Source organism: Macaca mulatta, chromosome 1 (genome assembly GCF_049350105.2).
Source record: "Macaca mulatta isolate MMU2019108-1 chromosome 1, T2T-MMU8v2.0, whole genome shotgun sequence".
Lineage (NCBI taxonomy): Eukaryota > Metazoa > Chordata > Mammalia > Primates > Cercopithecidae > Macaca > Macaca mulatta.
In genome coordinates this window covers 228,778,509-228,795,739 of record NC_133406.1, presented here as the reverse complement: position 1 = coordinate 228,795,739, position 17,231 = coordinate 228,778,509, and the positions used below count along the sequence as shown (strand labels likewise).

General features: G+C 52.9%; 1 protein-coding gene across 9 annotated transcripts in view; it reads left to right on the top strand.

Moving 5' to 3' along the window:
* The first annotated feature begins 2,461 nt into the window (after window positions 1-2,461).
* PLOD1 (procollagen-lysine,2-oxoglutarate 5-dioxygenase 1) overlaps window positions 2,462-17,231 on the top strand; it is a 158,144-nt gene continuing 143,374 nt past the window's right edge. For all 9 annotated transcript variants that reach the window (XR_013407672.1, XR_013407671.1, XR_013407659.1 and 6 more), the window contains exons 1-2: window positions 2,462-2,594; window positions 15,810-15,901. Coding sequence is in view for 3 of the 9 variants with exons in the window: in XM_015112610.3 (XP_014968096.2) it covers window positions 2,519-2,594; window positions 15,810-15,901 (168 nt within the window). In the remaining 6 variants the exon portion in view is untranslated. The remainder of the gene's footprint in view (window positions 2,595-15,809; window positions 15,902-17,231) is intronic.

The window sequence follows — 17,231 nt, the reverse complement described above, 5'->3', positions numbered from 1 at the left end:
AGCAGAGGTTGCAGTGAGCCGAGATCGCGCCACTGCACTCCAGCCTGGGCTACAGAGCAAGACTCCATCTCAAAAAAAAAAGAAAAAAAAAAAAAGAATGTATTTTTACTGAGTGGAACCATACTGTATATTCTGCTTTTCCACTTAACATCATACGGGTAGTGTATTTCCCTGGCTGCAGTATCTGCATGCTGTTTTGTTTTTATTTTTATTTTTTGGTTTGTTTGTTTTTTTGAGACAGGGTCTGACTCACTTGCCCAGGCTGGAGTGCAGTGGTGCGATCATGGCTCACTACAACCTCCACCTCCCAGGCTCAAGTGATCCTCCCCACTCAGCCTCCTGAGTAGCTGGGACTATGGGCACATGCCACCATGCCCAGCTAATTTTTGTATTTTTAGTAGAGAAGGGGGTTTCACCACATTGCCCAGGCTGGTCTTGAATTCCTGGGCTCAAGCAATCCACCTGTCTTGGCCTCCCAAAGTACTGGGATTACAGGCATGAACCACCGCACCCAGCCCATCTGAATGCTGTTGATTTAAATCTTTTCCCAGCACTGATGCATAGCCTGCTCTATGTCGTCCATTGACATTCGTGACATTCCTTCTCTCCCACCCCTTTGCCCCCTGCCAGCCTTGGGTTGCACCTGCCACCCACTCCTCTGGAGCCTAATTAGCTGGGAAAAGGGCTCCTGGGTCCCTGTCTGAGGTTTTTTTTTTTTTAGACAGAGTCTTGCTCTATCGCCCAGGCTGGAGTGCAGTGGTGCAATCTTGGCTCACTGCAAACTCTGCCTCCTGGGTTCAAGCGATTCTACTGCCTCAGCCTCCTGAGTATCTGGGATTACAGGCACGCACCACCAGTCTGGCTAATTTTTGTATTTTAGTAAAGACAGGGTTTCAACCATGTTGGTCAAACAGGTCTTGAACTCCTGACCTTGTGATCCACTCGCTTTGGCCTCCCAAAGTGCTGGGATTACAGGCGTGAGCCACCGTGCCTGGCCTCTGTCTGAGGTTTCTTCCAAGGAAGGAAGGATTTTTGTTCAGAGGTGGCGGCCCCTGTCTGACATCTGGTCCAGAAGCCCTTACTCTAGAGACTATTGAGTTGTTTGTTGGGCTTTGGGCATCTGTGAAGAGGCCCTAAAAACTTTCACTGATTCGTTTATTCATTTAACAATTAATCTCTGTAGGGTGTGGTGGCTCAGCCTGTAACCCAGCACTTTGGGAGGCAGGAAGATCCCTTGAGTCCAGGAGTTCGAGACCAGCCTGGGTAACATAGGGAGACCCTTGTCTCTACAAAAAGTAGAATAATTGGCCAGGTGCAGTGGTTTATGCCTGTAATCCCAGCACTTTGGGAGGTCAAGGCAGGCAGATCACCTGAGGTCGGGAGTTCAAGACCAGTCTGATCAACATAGAGAAACCCCGCCTCTACTAAAAATACAAAATTAGCTGGGCATGGTGGCTCATGCCTGTAATCCCAGCTACTCGGGAGGCTGAAGCAGGAGAATCGCTTGAACCCGGGAGGCAAAGGTTGCAGTGAGCGGAGATCTCGCCATTGCACTCCAGCCTGGGCTAACAAGAGTGAAACTCCGTCTCAAAAAAAAAAAAAAAAAAAAAAAAAGTAGAAAAATTAGCCAGGGATGGTGGCTCAGGCCTGTGATCCCATCTACTCGGGAGGCTGAGATGGGAAGATCACTTGAGCCCGGGAGGTTGAGGCTGCAGTGAGTGGTGATCATGCCACTGCACTCCAGCCTGCGCAACTGAACGCAACTTTGCCTGAAAAAAATGGAACAAAACAAAACAACAACAAAAAAACCTCAGAAGCGAGACTTTCCTTGGCTCAGAGGTTTGCCTCCCAGGGACACAAAGGTAGATCAAGTGATAGCCTTTTGGTGAGAATGGAGACGGGCTTCCTGCATTTCCAGTGCCTGGGTGGGCCACGTAGGAGTGTCTGTGTCTCTGAACGCATCCCTGCCCACCCTCACCTCTTGGGTTTGGGGAAGGTCTAATGAAATCATGAAAACTGACTTCCTTGGAGCTTGACCTGGGGTTGCTCTAAGTGCGCTACAGGTATCGCCATTAACCCGTGCAGGACCCAATGAACAGACGCTATCATAAGCCCCACTTTTCAGGCGAGCAAACAGGGGCTCACGGTTATCGATGCCATGGAGCGTCGGCCCAGAACCTGGGGTCTAGAAATCGTGGCCTCGCCCTCCTCTCACCGCCCTCTTCCTAGTCGGAGTGAACCCCCCAGAGAAGGGAAGGAGGAGGCAGGGCCTGGCAGAAGTCCCGGGAGCTGCACAGACAGGCGGTGGGAGCTGCCCCGACAGGGAGAGGCCAGGGCTTGGGCACATCTGCAGAAAAACCCTCCCCCCGGGGAAGGCGGTGGGGAGGGCGTGGAGGGGCGGGGCGTTGCCGCCCCCGGGGCGGGCCCAGTGCGTGGCAGCGGGACCTGCGGCCCCGTCGCAAAGTTTCCAGCCCTGCGAGCGCCGCCGGGGTCGGCCGATCATCCTCATACCTCGGCCATGCGGCCCCTGCTGCTCCTGGCCCCGCTGGGCTGGCTGCTGCTGGCTGAAGCGAAGGGCGACGCCAAGCCGGAGGGTGAGGGAGCGAAGGCCGGGGGCGGGAGCGCGGATCCGGGCGGGAGGTCTGGTCCCGGGCTGCCTCCCTGGGAACGACCTGAATGGGAGGCCTGGGCTGGAGAGGGAGTCTGGGTTCCGGTTCCTCGTCCACTTACTCCCTGGTGACTTGAACAAATCACTTCCCCTCTTGGGGCTGCGGTTCCTCCTTCGGGAAAGAAAGGGTGACAGCTGAGTTCCATTCAGCACAGAAAGGCTCAAATAATAATAGTTCTCATAATAATAACCGGCAATGGCTATTCTGCGGAGTGCTCACTATGGGCAAGGCATCAGTTAGGCATGATTGCTACCCTGGTAAGTGTTTCCTTCTATTATCCCCGTTTTCCAGCTGGGCAAACTGAGGCTCCAGAGTTCATTCACTTGCCCAAGATCATACAACTTGTGGGCCTTGGAACCAGGATTTACCCCACCCACCCAGGTGTCTGGTTCCAGAGCCAGGAGGCCTCATGACCATGGGAGTGAGGGGTCTTGAGGGGGACAGGGGAGGGATGGGGGTAGAAGGTGTGGCTCACTTTGTGGAGCAGTTTGTGCTTTCACCCATGTCCCCTGTGGTCTGCTGAGCCCCTGCCAGGGTGGTCTTCCTCTCTGCAGTTTATTTTTTTATTTTATTTAATTAATTTATTTATTTTTGAGACGGAGTCTTGCTCTGTCGCCCAGGCTGGAATGCAGTGTGTGATCTCGCCTTACTGCAACCTCTGCCTCCCAGGTAGAGGCGATTTTTTTTTTTTTTTTTTGAGATGGAGTCTTGCTCTGTCGCCCAGGCTGGAGTGCAGTGGTGCAATCTCAGCTCACTGCAACCTCTACCTCTCGGGTTCAAGTGTTTCCCCTGCCTCAGCCTCCCAAGTAGCTGGGATTACAGGCACACGCCACCATGCCTAGCTAATTTTTGTATTTTTAGTTGAAATGGAGTTTCACCATGCTGGCCAGGCTGATCTTGAACTTCTGACCTCGTGATCCGCCTGCCTTGGCCTCCCAAAGTCTTTGGATTACAGGCGTGAGCCATCACACCCAGCCGGTTCAAGCAATTCCTGTACCTCAGCCTCCCAGGTAGCTGGGATCACAGACATGTGCCACCATGCCGGCTAATTTTTGTATTTTTAGTAGAGATGGGGTTTCACCATGTTGACCAGGCTGGTCTTGAACTCTTGACCTCAGGTGATCTGCCCACCTTGGTCTCCCAAAGTGCTGGGATTACAGGTGTGAGTCACCGCGCCTGGCCCTCTCTGCAGTTTATACTTGAGGAAACTGAGGCCCAGACAGATGAAGTGACTGTCCAGGGTGGTCCAGACAGAGGTGGCTGGTCCGAGGTCAGCTGGGCACCAGTCTAGCACTCCTTCTACTTCCTCAAGGCCGATTGGATTGCAGTGTGTGTCCCACTGTCCTGAGTGGGTGCTTCCCTCCTCCCCAGCCCTCCCTGGCATGGGCCCTCTGCAGGGCTGTCCCGAGAAGGGCATAGACTGCAGACAGTCCCAGCAAAGCCAAGCAGAACTGACGGTAGCTTCCGTGGCGTTCTCCTCCTTCAGCCTACCCTCTTGGAGAACCTGAAACTGTACCACTAGAAGGATCCTGGGTTCTGGGACCCTTGGGTCTTTGGGTCAGGGATGGGAACCACCATTTCTTTCTTTTTTTGTTGTTGTTGGTTTTTTTTTGTTTTTTGAGACAGAGTTTTGCTGTGTCTCCCAGGCTAGAGTACAGTGGTGTGACCTCGGCTCACTGCAACCTCTGCCTCCTGGGTTCAAGCAATTATCGTGTGTCAGCCTCCAGACTAGTTTGGGATTACACGCCTGCACCATCATGCCCAGCTAATTTTTGTATTTTTAGAAGAGACGAGGTTTTACCATGTTGGCCAGGCTGGTTTCAAACTCCTGACCTCACGTGATCCTCCTGCCTCGGCTTCCCAAAGTGCTGGGATTACAGGCGGGAGCCACTGCACCCAGCCAGGAACCACCATTTCTTTCTTTTTTTTTTTTTTTTTGTGAGACAGAGTTTCACTCTTGTTGCCCAGGCTAGAGTCCAATGGTGCGATCTCGGCTCACTGCAACCTCCGCCTCCCAGGTTCAAGCGATTCTTCTGCCTCAGTCTCCCTAGTGGTTGGTATTACAGGCAGATACCACGACGCTCAGCTAATTTTTGTATCTTTAGTAGAGACGGGGTTTTACCATGTTGGTCAGGCTGGTTTCAAACTCCTGATCTCAGGTGATCCACCTGCCTCGGCCTCCCAAAGTGCTGGGATTACAGGCGTGAGCAACCGCGCCCGGCCAGGAACTGCCATTTCTTGAGTACCTCCCTTGGGCCAGGTTGTGCCCAAGGCCCCACGTCTCCCAGTGGTAAAGCCGGCGCTGCTTGCTCTCTGTGAGGTTTGGTGTTCTAGCCTGCAAGACCTGGTGATACTACCTCACGCCTGGAGTTCTAACAAGGATTTCAGGGGATGAAGCTGGGGAGAGTTCAGCTCAATGCCTGGCCCATGAAAGGCCCTCGGCAAAGGGCATTTTCTCTCCCGGGCCCAGGGCTGCTGGCTTACAGCAGGGCAGTAAAACAGCTCAGAAAGTCCAGTGACGGAAACGCTGACCACCGGGCCGTGCAAAGGGCTCTCGGCCTGGGTCCCCTCACTGGCCAGGAGCCCTGTTGTGGCCTTGTTTTCTGGGCCTTTGATACCCCTGCTTCTGCTGACATGGGCTGCCTGCATCCCAGACCATCCCAGGAGAGAAACCTTAGCTGCCCACGATGAAGCCCGGGAAGTTGAATTGTAGAGGGACCAGACTGATGACAGGGCGTTAGGCACCCTGATCCCCAGCAAGTGACAGGAGGAGGGCAGAGCAGATCTGAGGAAGCCTTCACGGAGGGTGCTGCTGTGGGCGGAGGACAGGATTAGTGTGCTGCTGATGTAACCCAGGTAGAGCACCTGGTAGATAGTAAGCACATCTGTGCTCACTGATGCACGAGAGAGCGGATCCCCAGGCCTGGGGCTAATGTCAGGCCAGTCTGAGTTGCGCCTTTGCTTCCCTTCTCCATTTGAATCCTTACCTGTTTTCCTTTTTTTTTTCAATTTTTCATTTTCTTTCCTTCTTTTTTTTTTTCTTTTTTTTTGAGACAGAGTCTCACTTTGTTGCCCAGGCTAGAGTGCAATGACACGATCTCAGCTCACTGCAGCCTCCGCCTCCAGGGTTCAAGCGATTCTCCTGTCTCAGCCTCCCAAGTAGCTGGGATCACAGGCATGTGCCACCATGCCTGTCTAATTTTTGTATTTTTAGTAGAGACGGGTTTTGCAGTGTTGGCCAGGCTGGTCTCAAACTCCTGACCTCAAGCAATCTGCCCACCTCGGCTTCCCAAAGTGCTGGGATTACAGGCGTGAGCCACCATGCCTGGCCAGGATCCCTTTGATGAGTAAGGAATCATCAACCCCATTTTGGAGATGGGAAGACTGAGGCCCTGGAAGGTTAAACATCTGGTCTCTCGTTGCCAGAGCTGGTTGGGGGTGGGGTTGTTGTCTGGAACTCAGATCTACTGTTCATTTCTGCACCTCTGGATGGGAAGGGGGTGCTATTGCCTGGAAATGCTGCCTGGGGGAGCCTGCTCAGCTCCCCCAGACCCAGCTGAGGCGTGACCTTCAGCCAGCTGGACAGGACAGAGTGGATTGCTCATCTTCCCTGCAGGCATTGCCTAAGCAGCCCACTGACTAGTGTATGTGTTTGGTGGGGGGCACCCCAGCAGCCCCCCAGAGAGGCCAGCTCTTTCCTTTCCCTGGCAGGTGGATGGGAGGGTCAGCTACTGAGGTGGATTCAGCCAGAGTAGGGGAGGGGATTTGTTGTGGAGTCTTGGGGAGTGAGGTGGGTGGGGTGCTGTCGGCAGCTTGTCTGTCCCCTCACCCAAAACCCATGGCCTTGGTGCATGGAGAGAAACATGGACTGTTTTCACTTTTAGGGGGCTCCCAGTCGGAGGGGGGTATAGAGCACCTCGCCTCAGTAGACACCCCGTGTCTGAGGGAAGAGATATTGTGCCATCCTGTGGAGGCTTCCAGAACAAGATGGGAGACACAAGGAGGCTTCAGCAAAGCAACATCTTCCATCACAGGGAACTGGGGGAATAAAAGGCAACATCCAAACAGGCAGATGTCCCTAGAGCCGAGGCCAGATGTACCACGGCCCTTCCTCCCGTTTGCAGAAACTTTTAGCAGATCTCCAGCTCCTGCCTTTCCCTGTAGGCCTTGGTTTGGCCACAGTGAGGGAAGGACAGCTGCAGAGATCAGAGGCTCAGCTGGGCGTTCAGGTCATGCTGTTCCCTACTAGAGAACGGAAGGGTCCCGGGAGTCAGGCAGGCTGCACTGGATGGTGTGGGGGTGGGGCCGGGTCTGGGGAGACCTAAGTGGGCAGCTGGCCCGGGGGAGGCCAAGGTTGGCTCCCAGGTGCTGGGCATCCCTAGTTCCTGCCAGACCCTGTTCCTGGCTTCCGTTCAAGCCTGGGGTGGGGATGAAGGATGGGGGAGGGGGGAGGGCGGAAGGTCTTCATTCATTCCCGCCTCCCCAGAGAGCAGACTGGGTGTGTCATGACTGTGCTTTGACTCAGGCCACACAGTGACCACCCACGCCTTGGGCTGGGACTGCTTGGGGAGGAGGGGGCATCTGCTGGCACAGTCAAACCAGGGGTGCCCAGAAGGTCCCATTCTTCCAGGAGCTCATCACATAGGCACGTCCCAACCAAGCACTCACCCTCAGTCCACATATTCTTTTCTTTTTCTTTCTCTTTTTTTTTTTGAAACGGAGTCTCGCTCACCCAGGCTGGAGTGAAATGGTACCATCTCAGCTCACTGCAACCTCTGCCCCCTGGGTTCAGGCAATTCTCCTGCCTTAGCCTCCCGAGTAGCTGGGATTATAGGTGCCCGCCACCATGCCCGGCTAATTTTTGTATTTTCAGTAGAGACAGGGTTTCTCCATGTTGGCCAGGCTGTTCTCAAACTCCTGACCTCAGGTGATCCACCCTCCTTGGCCTCCCAAAGTGCTAGGATTACAGGCGTGAGCTACCGCCCACATCATTCTTTTCTTAAAAGTTTTTCTAAATTTTATTTTTTTGTACAGACAGGGTCTCACTGTGTTGCCTGGGCTGGTCTTGAACACTCAGGCTCAAGTGATCATACCCACCTTGGCCTCCCAAAGGCTGGGATTATAGGTGTGAGCCACTGCACCTGGCTAATTCCTGTGGCCCAGTGGCATGATTATAGCTCACTGCAGCCTTCACCTCCTGGGCTTAAGCAATCCTCCCGCCTTAGCTTCCTGAGTAGCTGGGACTACAGGTGCGTGCCACCACGCCTGGCTTATTTTTTAATTTTTCATAGAGACAGGGTTTCACTTTGTTGCCCAGGTTGGTCTTGAACTCAGGGCCTCAATTAAGCCTTCTGCCTTGGTCTCCCTAAGTGCTGGCATTACAGGCATGAGCCACCCTGCCCTCTGCATCATTCTTGCTCTCAGGAAGGCAGCTCCCCTTTATTCCTGACCCCCAGGGCAGCACCTACCAAGACACAGCTCCCCTTTTTAGGGGAGGCACCCTGTCGCCAGAACCCCCACAACTACCAAGGCAGGCACTGTGCCAAGCGCTTTACGACATCAGCTCATTGAATCCTCATGAAAGTCTCTGGAGGGAGGTACTATCATCTGTATTATTCCCATTTTACAGATGAGGAAACTGAGGCACAGAGAGGCTAAGTTCCCTGCCCAGCAATCTGTCTTTAGCACCCCCGCTATTGTCTCTCATTGATTTCTGCTGATCCTGGATCACGGGTTCATCTGGGGAAGTCATTGCTGGACTTTGGGCAGAAGAAGGTGGGGAGGGCTGAGAGCTCTGGGTGCCAGGCCTTGGCCTTAGCCCAAGGCAGCTGGCTGGACCAGACAGAAAGCAGGTGGGAGGGGCCTTGGTGCTTGAAAATGAATCTTCCACATCCATGCCTTAAGGGTTTCTCTGGCCTGGCCTAACAGTGAGCTGGGAAAAGACCTCACCATGTGACTGGAGTTGAGTGCTCCTGCTGCAGAGGCCAGAGGGAAGGTGGCTGGAAGCCCTGGCTTCTATCTGCCGCCAGGAGTCTCTGTCATTTTAGGATGTTGGGCTCTTGGACAGGGAAATGAAGACAAGAGGACGGGCATTTAGAATGCCAATTCATTCCCATTTCACCTAAAGATTCTGTGACTTTGGGCCAGGTATTTAGCCTCTCTGTGCCTCAGTTTCCTCACCTGAAGAAGCAGGGATAAAAATATCACCTTCCTCATATAGTGTTGACCGTTAAATAAGATAATGAATATAACATGCCACATACAGCACACAGTATCTCACAGGGGTTCAGTGGTGGTGGCTCTTCCTGAAATCACCTTCCCATGTTGCTGCTTTTTTTTTTTTTTTTTTTTTTTTGAGACAGAGTTTCACTCTGTCTCCTGGGCTGGAGTGCTGTGGCATGATCTTGGCTCACTGCAACCTCTGCCTCCTGGGTTCAAGTGATTCTCCTGCCTTAGCCTCCCAAGTAGCTGGGATTACAGGCACCATGGTATAACTTGCACCATGTAAAATGCACCACTGCCTGGCTAATTTTTATATTTTTAGTAGAGACAGGGTTTTGCCATGTTGGCCAGGTGGGACTTGAATTCCTGACCTCAGGTGATCCGCCCTCCTTGGCCTCCCAAAGTGCTGGGATTACAGGTGTGAGCCACTGTGCCTGGCCTTTTTTTTTTTTTTTTTTTTTTTTTTTTGAGACAGAGCCTCACCATGTTGCCTAGACTGGAGTACGGTGGCGTGACCCTGGCTCACTGCAACCTCTGCCTCCTGGGTTCAAGCAATTCTCGTGCCTCAGCCTTACTAGTAGCTGGGATTACAGGCTCTTGCCACCAAGCCTAGCTAATTTTTATAGTTTTGATAGAGACAGGGTTTCACCATGTTGGCTAGGCTGGTCTCAAATTTCTGATCTCAACTGATCTGCCTGCCTCAGCTTCCCAAAGTGCTGGGATTACAGATGTGAGCCACGGTGTCACGCCTCACGTTGCTGCTTAGGGCCAGAATGTACACTGTGTCTTGGTCAGGCCCAGTCCCAGCCATGGTGAGGGAGAGGGAGACCAAGGAAATAAAGATGTGGCTCTGGCCTGGCAGAGGGAGAAGGAGCAGGTTTGTACCAATACGTCAACTACTGGGCAAACCAAGACTGCATGTGCAAAGGAGTGACCACATGGGATGAGATGAAGGAGGGCTTCCAGGAGGAGGTAGACTGGAGGCCTCTTTAGGGGAAGGAATGTGTGTTGCCAACAGGTCAAGGGAACGGGGTGCAGGCTGGGTTTACCGAGGCTGTTTTCTTGGGGATGTTAGGACGTCATGCCAGGGTCTCTTGTTGGAGGGACTGTCTTCAGTTCTCTTGTGAACCGCCTCCCAGACAGACCCCTGCATTGCAGCCTAGTGTCAGGGGACCAAGGGGATGGACTGGACCAGTGATTCCCAAATGTGGCTTGATATCAGAAATCACCTGGGAAAGGTAGGAAAAATCCAGACTCCTGGGCCCATCTCAGACCCCTAGCCCCAGGGCCTAGAAGCCTGGATTCCACAACTTCTCTTGTGATGCTGATGTGTGGGCAGGTTTGGGACCCTCTGAACTGGACAATCACATGGGTTCCTCAACCAGAGAGGCAGGCTCTGCGTGGCCCAAGGAACCCGGGAGTTTTTTTGTTTGTTTTGTTTTTTGTTTTTGTTTTTGAGACAGAGTCTCACTCTGTCGCCCAGGCTGGAGTGTAGTGGCGCGATCTTGGCTCACTGCAACCTCTACCTCCTGGGTTCAAGCAGTTCTCTGCCTCAGCCTCCCGAGTAGCTGGGATTACAGGCTCCCGCCACCACCATGCCCAGCTAAGTTTTGTATTTTTAGTAGAGATAGGGTTTCACCATCTGGGCCAGGCTGGTCTTGAACTCTTGACCTCGTGATCCACCTGCCTCGGCCTCCCAAAGTGCTAGTATTATAGGCGTGAGCCACCGTGCCTGGCTTTTTTTTTTTTTTTTTTTTTTTTTTCTGAGACGGAGTCTCGCTCTGTCGTCCAGGCTGGAGTGTGGTGACATGATCTTGGCTCACTGCAAGCTCCGCCTCCCAGGTTCATGCCATTCTCCTGCCTCAGCCTCCTGAGTGGCTGGGACTACAGGCGCCCGCCATTATGCCCGGCTAATTTTTTTTTTTTTTTGTATTTTTAGTAGCGATGGGGTTTCACCGTGTTAGCTAGGATGATCTCTATCTCCTGACCTCATGATCCGCCCGCCTCGGCCTCCCAAAGTGCTGGGATTACAGGCGTGAGCCACCGCGCCCAGCCTTTTTTTTTTTGAGACAGGATTTTGCTCTTGTCGCCCAGGCCAGAGTGCAATGGCACAGTCTCTGCTCACTGCAGCCTCTGCCTGCTGGGTTCAAACGATTCTCTTGCCTCAGCCTCACGAGTAGTTGGGATTAGAGGCATGTGCCACTACGCCCGGCTAATTTTTATATTCTTAGTAGAGACAGGGTTTCACCAGGTTGACCAGGCTGCACTCAAACTCCTGACCTCAGGTGATCCCCCTGCCTCAACCTCTCAAAGTGCTGCTATTACAGGCGTGAGCCACTGCGCCCAGCCACGGAACCTGGGGATTGTTAAGGCCCCAGTGTGGGCTCTCAGCAGCACTGTTTCCCTGGAAAACAGGGAAGAGACAGGTTATGCGGAGGAAAGTGGGCATGTGGGAAGGGCACAGCTAGACAGCTCCCTTACATAGATAGAGGGACAGGGCCCTCTCAACAGATGGCCTGGCCACTGTCCCTGGCTGGGCAGTGCATGCATTTAGGTTAAGAGAGGAGACTCCGGGTTCAGGCTTGTGTCCAAGTCCTGGTGCTGCTGCTTCCTAGCTCCCTTGGGCACATTACTCGCCAGTTCTAGCCTTGGTTTCCTAACTGGAAAGTGGGGGGTTAGTATGTGTGAAGTGCTTCGAACAGCGTTGGCTGGGCACGGTGGCTCATGCCTGTAATTCCAGCACTTTGGGAGGCTGAGGCAGGCAGATCACCTGAGGTCAGGAGTTCGAGACCAGTCTGGCCAACATAGTGAAACCCCGTGTCTATTAAATATACAAAAATTAGCGGCGTGTGGCAGCGTGCACCTGTAATCCCAGCTACTTGGGAGACTGAGGTAGGAGAATTGCTTGAACTCGGGAGGCGGAGGTTGCAGTGAGCCAAGATCACACCACTGTACTCCAGCCCAGGGACAGAGCCAGAGTCTGTATCAAAAAAAAAAAAGTTGGGCACAGTGGCTCATGCCTCTAATCCCAGCACTTTGCGAGGCCGAGGCAGGTTGATCACTTGAGGTCAGGAGGAGTTTGAGACCAGCCTGGCCAACATGGTGAAACCCCATCTCTACTAAAAATACAAAAAATTAACTGGGCATGGTGGCTGGCACCTGTAATCCCAGCTACTTGGGAGGCTGAGGCATGAGAAACGCTTGAACCCAGGAGGTAGAGATTGCAGTGGGCCAAGATCTAGCCACTGCACTCCAGCCTGGGTGACAAAGCGAGACTCTGTCTCAAAGAAAAAAAAAAAATGTGTCTGGCACACAGAAAATGCTTGATGAAGGTAAAGCCGTTATTGTTGCTGTTATTGAGAAGCAGGAACTTGAGAAAGGGGCTTTGAGCTACGCTGCCCCATCCCCTTCCCCAACCCCTGCTGCTGGAGTTCCAAGAGCCTGTTCCATCAAGAATCCTGAATTGCGCATGCGCGCGCGCGCACACACACACACACACACACACACACACACACACACACACACACACAGATACACGCTCACTCACTCACATGCTCTCACGCTGGCTTTTTCCATCCATGAAATGTGACACTCTTCCTGTCCCCAGCAGCCCCATGGTGACAAGAGGGCCTCAGAGCTGGTGGCTCTGGTTCTCTTTTCCTGGGGGAGACTTCACCATCCTGGCAGGAGTTGGGGGGAGCCCTTCCCCAAGTATAAGCAGCACCCCTTGTTTCTGGATCCCAGGTTCAGGTGGTGAGGCCTCTCCTTCCCACACGTGCCTGGTGTATCCACCCCCTCCTCCCCCAGGACCCCAGCTGATCCCTGCCAATCTCTTCTGGGCCGCCTGGCGCCCGCCCCCTGCCCTGGGGCCAGATCCCTTCCCCGGCTACCCCTGCCTCACCGGCTCTGGCAAGCCAGGCCCCTTTGTTCCTGCAGTCTAGGTTCTTCCTGACTTCCTGAGGTGGTGGGAGGGGAGGGCCTTACCTGCCTGCTGTCAGTCTGGCCACCAGGTGAAAAGTGTAAGCTGCAGACCCTCAGGGAGCTAAAACTCACCCTAAGTGAGCTAAGACGATGAGCACCGCGGTGTGGGTCTTGCCTCTGTGGCTCGGAGGCCAGAGAGGAAAGGAGAAATCAGAGAAAGCTTTGTAGAGGTGGAAGGGACGTCATTGTCACTGGCCCTGGGACCTGGAGGAAGGTTAGAGAAAGGAGACATATGCTGGGTGTGGTGGCTCATGCCTGTAATCCCAGCACTTTGGGAGGCCGAGGTGGGCAGATCGGTTGAGGCCAGGAGTTCCAGACCAGCCTGAGCAACATGGCAAAACCTCGTCTCCACTAAAAAATTTAGCTGGGCATGGTGGTGTGCACCTGTAGTCCCTCCTAGCTACTCGGGAGGCTGAGGTGGGAGGATCACCTGAGTGCAGGAAGTTGAGGCTGCAGTGAGCCATGATTGTGCCTCTGCACTCCAGCCTGGGCAACAGGAGTGAAATTGGGTTCCCCTGCCCAAAACAAAAAACAAAAACAAGAAAGAGGACACAGAGGGAGCCATGGTAGGATGGGAGGAACCCAGCAAGGAGAGACCCCCCCAGTTGGAGGAGGGCCCCCATGATGGAGAGGGATGAGTATATCACCCGCCAGATCAGAGAGGGCCTTGAATGCCAGGCCAAGGCATTTGCTTCTCGTTAATCAGCACCAGTAATACCTCTTTTTTGTTGTTGTTGTTTTTTTAAGAGAGTCTCACTCTGTCACCCAGGCTGGAGTGCGGTGGTGCAATCTTGGCTTACTGCAACCTCCACCTTCTGGGTTCAAGCAATTCTCCTGTCTCAGCCTCCCGAGTAGCTGGGACTACAGGCACATGCCACCACGCCCAGCTAATTTTTGTATTTTTAGTAGAAATGGGGTTTCACCATGATGGCCAGGCTGTTCTTGAACTCCTGATTTCAGGAGATCCGCCCTCCTCAGCCTCCCAAAGTGCTGGGATTATGGGTGTGAGCCACTGTGCCTGGCCTTCAGTAATACCTCTTCATGTGTGCCGAGTATCCCAATAAGGATTTTACATGCCTGATCTCATTTAATTACTCCAGCAGCCCTGAGAAGTACTGTTATTATCCCTGCTTTCCAAGGGGGAAACTGAGCCTCAGAAGGGATAGGGACTTGCCCCAGGTCACATGGCTATGAAGGAGCAGAGCTAGGATTCTAACCAAGCAGGCTAGCTCCAGACTCCTCAATTCTCAGAGAACACAGCTTCAAAGTGTGCTCTGGGAGGGTCTTCCCCAGGGCTCCCTGAGATGCTCTCTGGGGAGTTATTTCCAGAAGGTTCTGTTGCAGAGGCAGGCCACACTGCAGAGCATGAGAGAGGTTCCTTGTTAAAAATGGAGGAATGGCTGCCCTGGCCAAAGATCGGGAGTGGAGCAGTGGATTTCAAGTGAGTTTCCACTCTGGGCTGACTCATTGGTTGTAACAGCCTCAAGCATGGTGTTGGGAGAATCTAGAACCATGTGATACTCAGCAGGAAAGACTGGGATAGATTAGCAATGTCTGTCCTGGGTTAGGCATGGAGAGCAGGGACCTGTGAGCCATGTATTTGCTGTCCCTGGGCTAATGTGCATCATTGGCCAGAGAGATCTTCCTGGTGGTCAACATTCAGAGTAAATTCTTCCTTCCATGCCCTCTAAAGCCAGAAACTCAGTCCTATAATTCAGGGTGTAGACACCTCTCCTGTCTACAGCACATGCTTCATGACACGTTGGTCAGTGTATTTGTCTGTTTCATGTTGCTGTAAAGAAGTACCCATGGCTGGGTAATTTCTCAAGAAAACAGGTTTATCTGGCTCACAGTTCTGTAGGCTGTACAAGCATACCACCAGCATCTGTTCTGCTTCCAGTGAGGCCTCAGAAAGCTTTGATTCATGGCAGGCATGTCATATGGTGAGAGCTGGAGCAAGAGAGAGGAAGAAATACAAGGCTCTTTTAAACAACCAGCTCTCCGCTGGGCACAGTGGCTCATGCCTGTAATCCCAGCACTTTGGGAGGCCGAGGCATGTAGATCATTTGAGGTCAGGAGTTTGAGACCAGCCTGGCCCAACATGGTGAAACCCCGCCTCTATTAAAAATACAAAAATTAGCTGGGTGTGGTGGCGAGTGCCTGTAGTCCCAGCTACTCAGGAGGCAGAGGTTGCAGTGAGTTGAGATCGTGGCACTGAAACAAACAAAACAAACAAACAAACAAAAAAAAAAAACAGCTCTTTTGGCCAGGACGGTAACTCTTGCCTGTAATCCCAGCACTTTGGGAGGCCTAAGCAGATCACCAGAGGTCAGTGGTTCAAGACCAGCCTGGCCAACGTGGTGAAGCACCATCTCTACTAAAAATACAAAAATTAGCCAGGTGTGGTGGCACCTGCCTGTAGTCCCAGCTACTTGGGAGGCTGAGGCAGGAGAATAGCTTGAACCCAGGAGGTGGAGGTTGCAGTGAGACAAGATCATGCCACTGCACTCCAGCCTGGGTGACAGAGTGAGACTGTCTCAAAAAAATAAAAACCAACCACCTCTCACATGAACTCAGAGCAAGAACTCGCTCATTACCAAGGAGATAGCACCAAGCCATTTGTGAGGGATCTGCCTCTGTGACCCAAACACCTCCCACTGGGCCCCACCTTCAACACTGGGGATCACATTTCAACGTGCAATTTGAAGGGGACAAATATCCAACTATATCAGTCAGTTACTGGGTGGAGGGAGCCCTGGAGGAGACTCAGGAAACCTGGGTTATTTCCTGCTCTATCATTCCTTCCTCCCTGGGCCCTGTTCTGTGATGGGCCCAAGAAGACACTTTCTGAAAGAATTTGACAGGTCACTGGGAACAAAGACCTCCCTGTGACCTCCCTCATCCATTCCCATTCACCATACCCTCCCCTGTCTGCAGACAACCTTTTAGTCCTCACGGTGGCCACTAAGGAGACCGAGGGATTCCGTCGCTTCAAGCGCTCAGCTCAGTTCTTCAACTACAAGATCCAGGTAAGGGGTTTCCTGGGCGAGGCAGAGATAGTGAGGGGTAGGCAGGAGGATCTAGGAGTTAGTGCCGTTTCCAAACTACCACAGCTCTTGAGATAGACGTGGGGTCACAGGGGAGGCTTCTGGAAGCCTGAAGGATGAAAATGAGTCGGGAATGGGAAGACACAGCAGAGGACACAGCATGAGTCTACGGGGTGAGGGAGAGGTGGAGAGTTGGCTAGAGAAATGCTCAGATGTTAGTGTGCAGGAGTCTCACCTGAGGGTAGTTTAGGGGACAGGGCCTCGGGATCAGCATTTCCACAAGTTCCTCCAGGTAATTTGGGGATGGGCGTGCTCTAGACATCTTCCCTGTATTATAAACACTGCTCTAAAGAAACAGGAGTGGTCCGGCGCTGGGGCTCACACCTGTATTCCCAGCACTTTGGGAGGCCGATGATCCACTTTGGATCATCACCTGAGGTCAGGAGTTTGAGACCAGCCTGGCCAACCATGGCGAAACCCCGTCTCTACTAAAAATACCAAAAAAATTAGCTGGGCATGATGGCACACACCGGTAATCCCAGCTGCTTGGGAGGCTGAGGCAGGAGAATCACTTGAACCCGGGAGGTGGAGGTTGCAGTGAGCCGAGATGGTGTCACTGCACTCCAGCCTGGGCAACAGAGTGAAACTGTCACAAAAAAAAAGGAAAAAGAAACATGAGCTAATGCCCAGTCGACCACTGGCATGGGCTTGGTGTCCTCTGTGTACAGTCCATGGGGCTGAGCCCTGCAGGGCGACGAGTATCCTGAGTGCTTCCTTATGTCAGGCACAAGGTTGGGCACTGGCAATAGGGTGATGGACAATACAGAACATGTTATTGCCTACACAGAGCTTGCAATCTACTGGCATTAAGTCAGCAAGCAAGTGTATTAGCTCACATGAATGAGGGTTGCAGGAGAGGGTTGCTTCAGGCATGACTGGATCCAGGGATTCAAGCAGCAAAGTGAGGGCCTTGTCTTTCCATCTCTAGGCCCTGTTTGTTTTCATTGTGGTGGCAAGATGACCACCAGCCACAGATTCATGTGCCCCAGTTTCTCAACTTCAGCAGAAGGAGGCAGCCTTTCCTTTTTGTGAAAGGTCTGCGGACTTTTCTGTTTTTGATAGAACACTCCCAGGGAAGATGCTGATAGGCCATGCTGGGGTCACATGCTCAAATCTCGGTGTGGGAGGGGTAGGAAGGGTGGGACATTCTGATTGGACAGGCATGGTCACATGACCACCAGGAGCCAGGTAAGCGTCACACAGGTGGAGAATGGTTTCCTTACAGGGGAGGGTCAGAGTTGCTGGACCCACA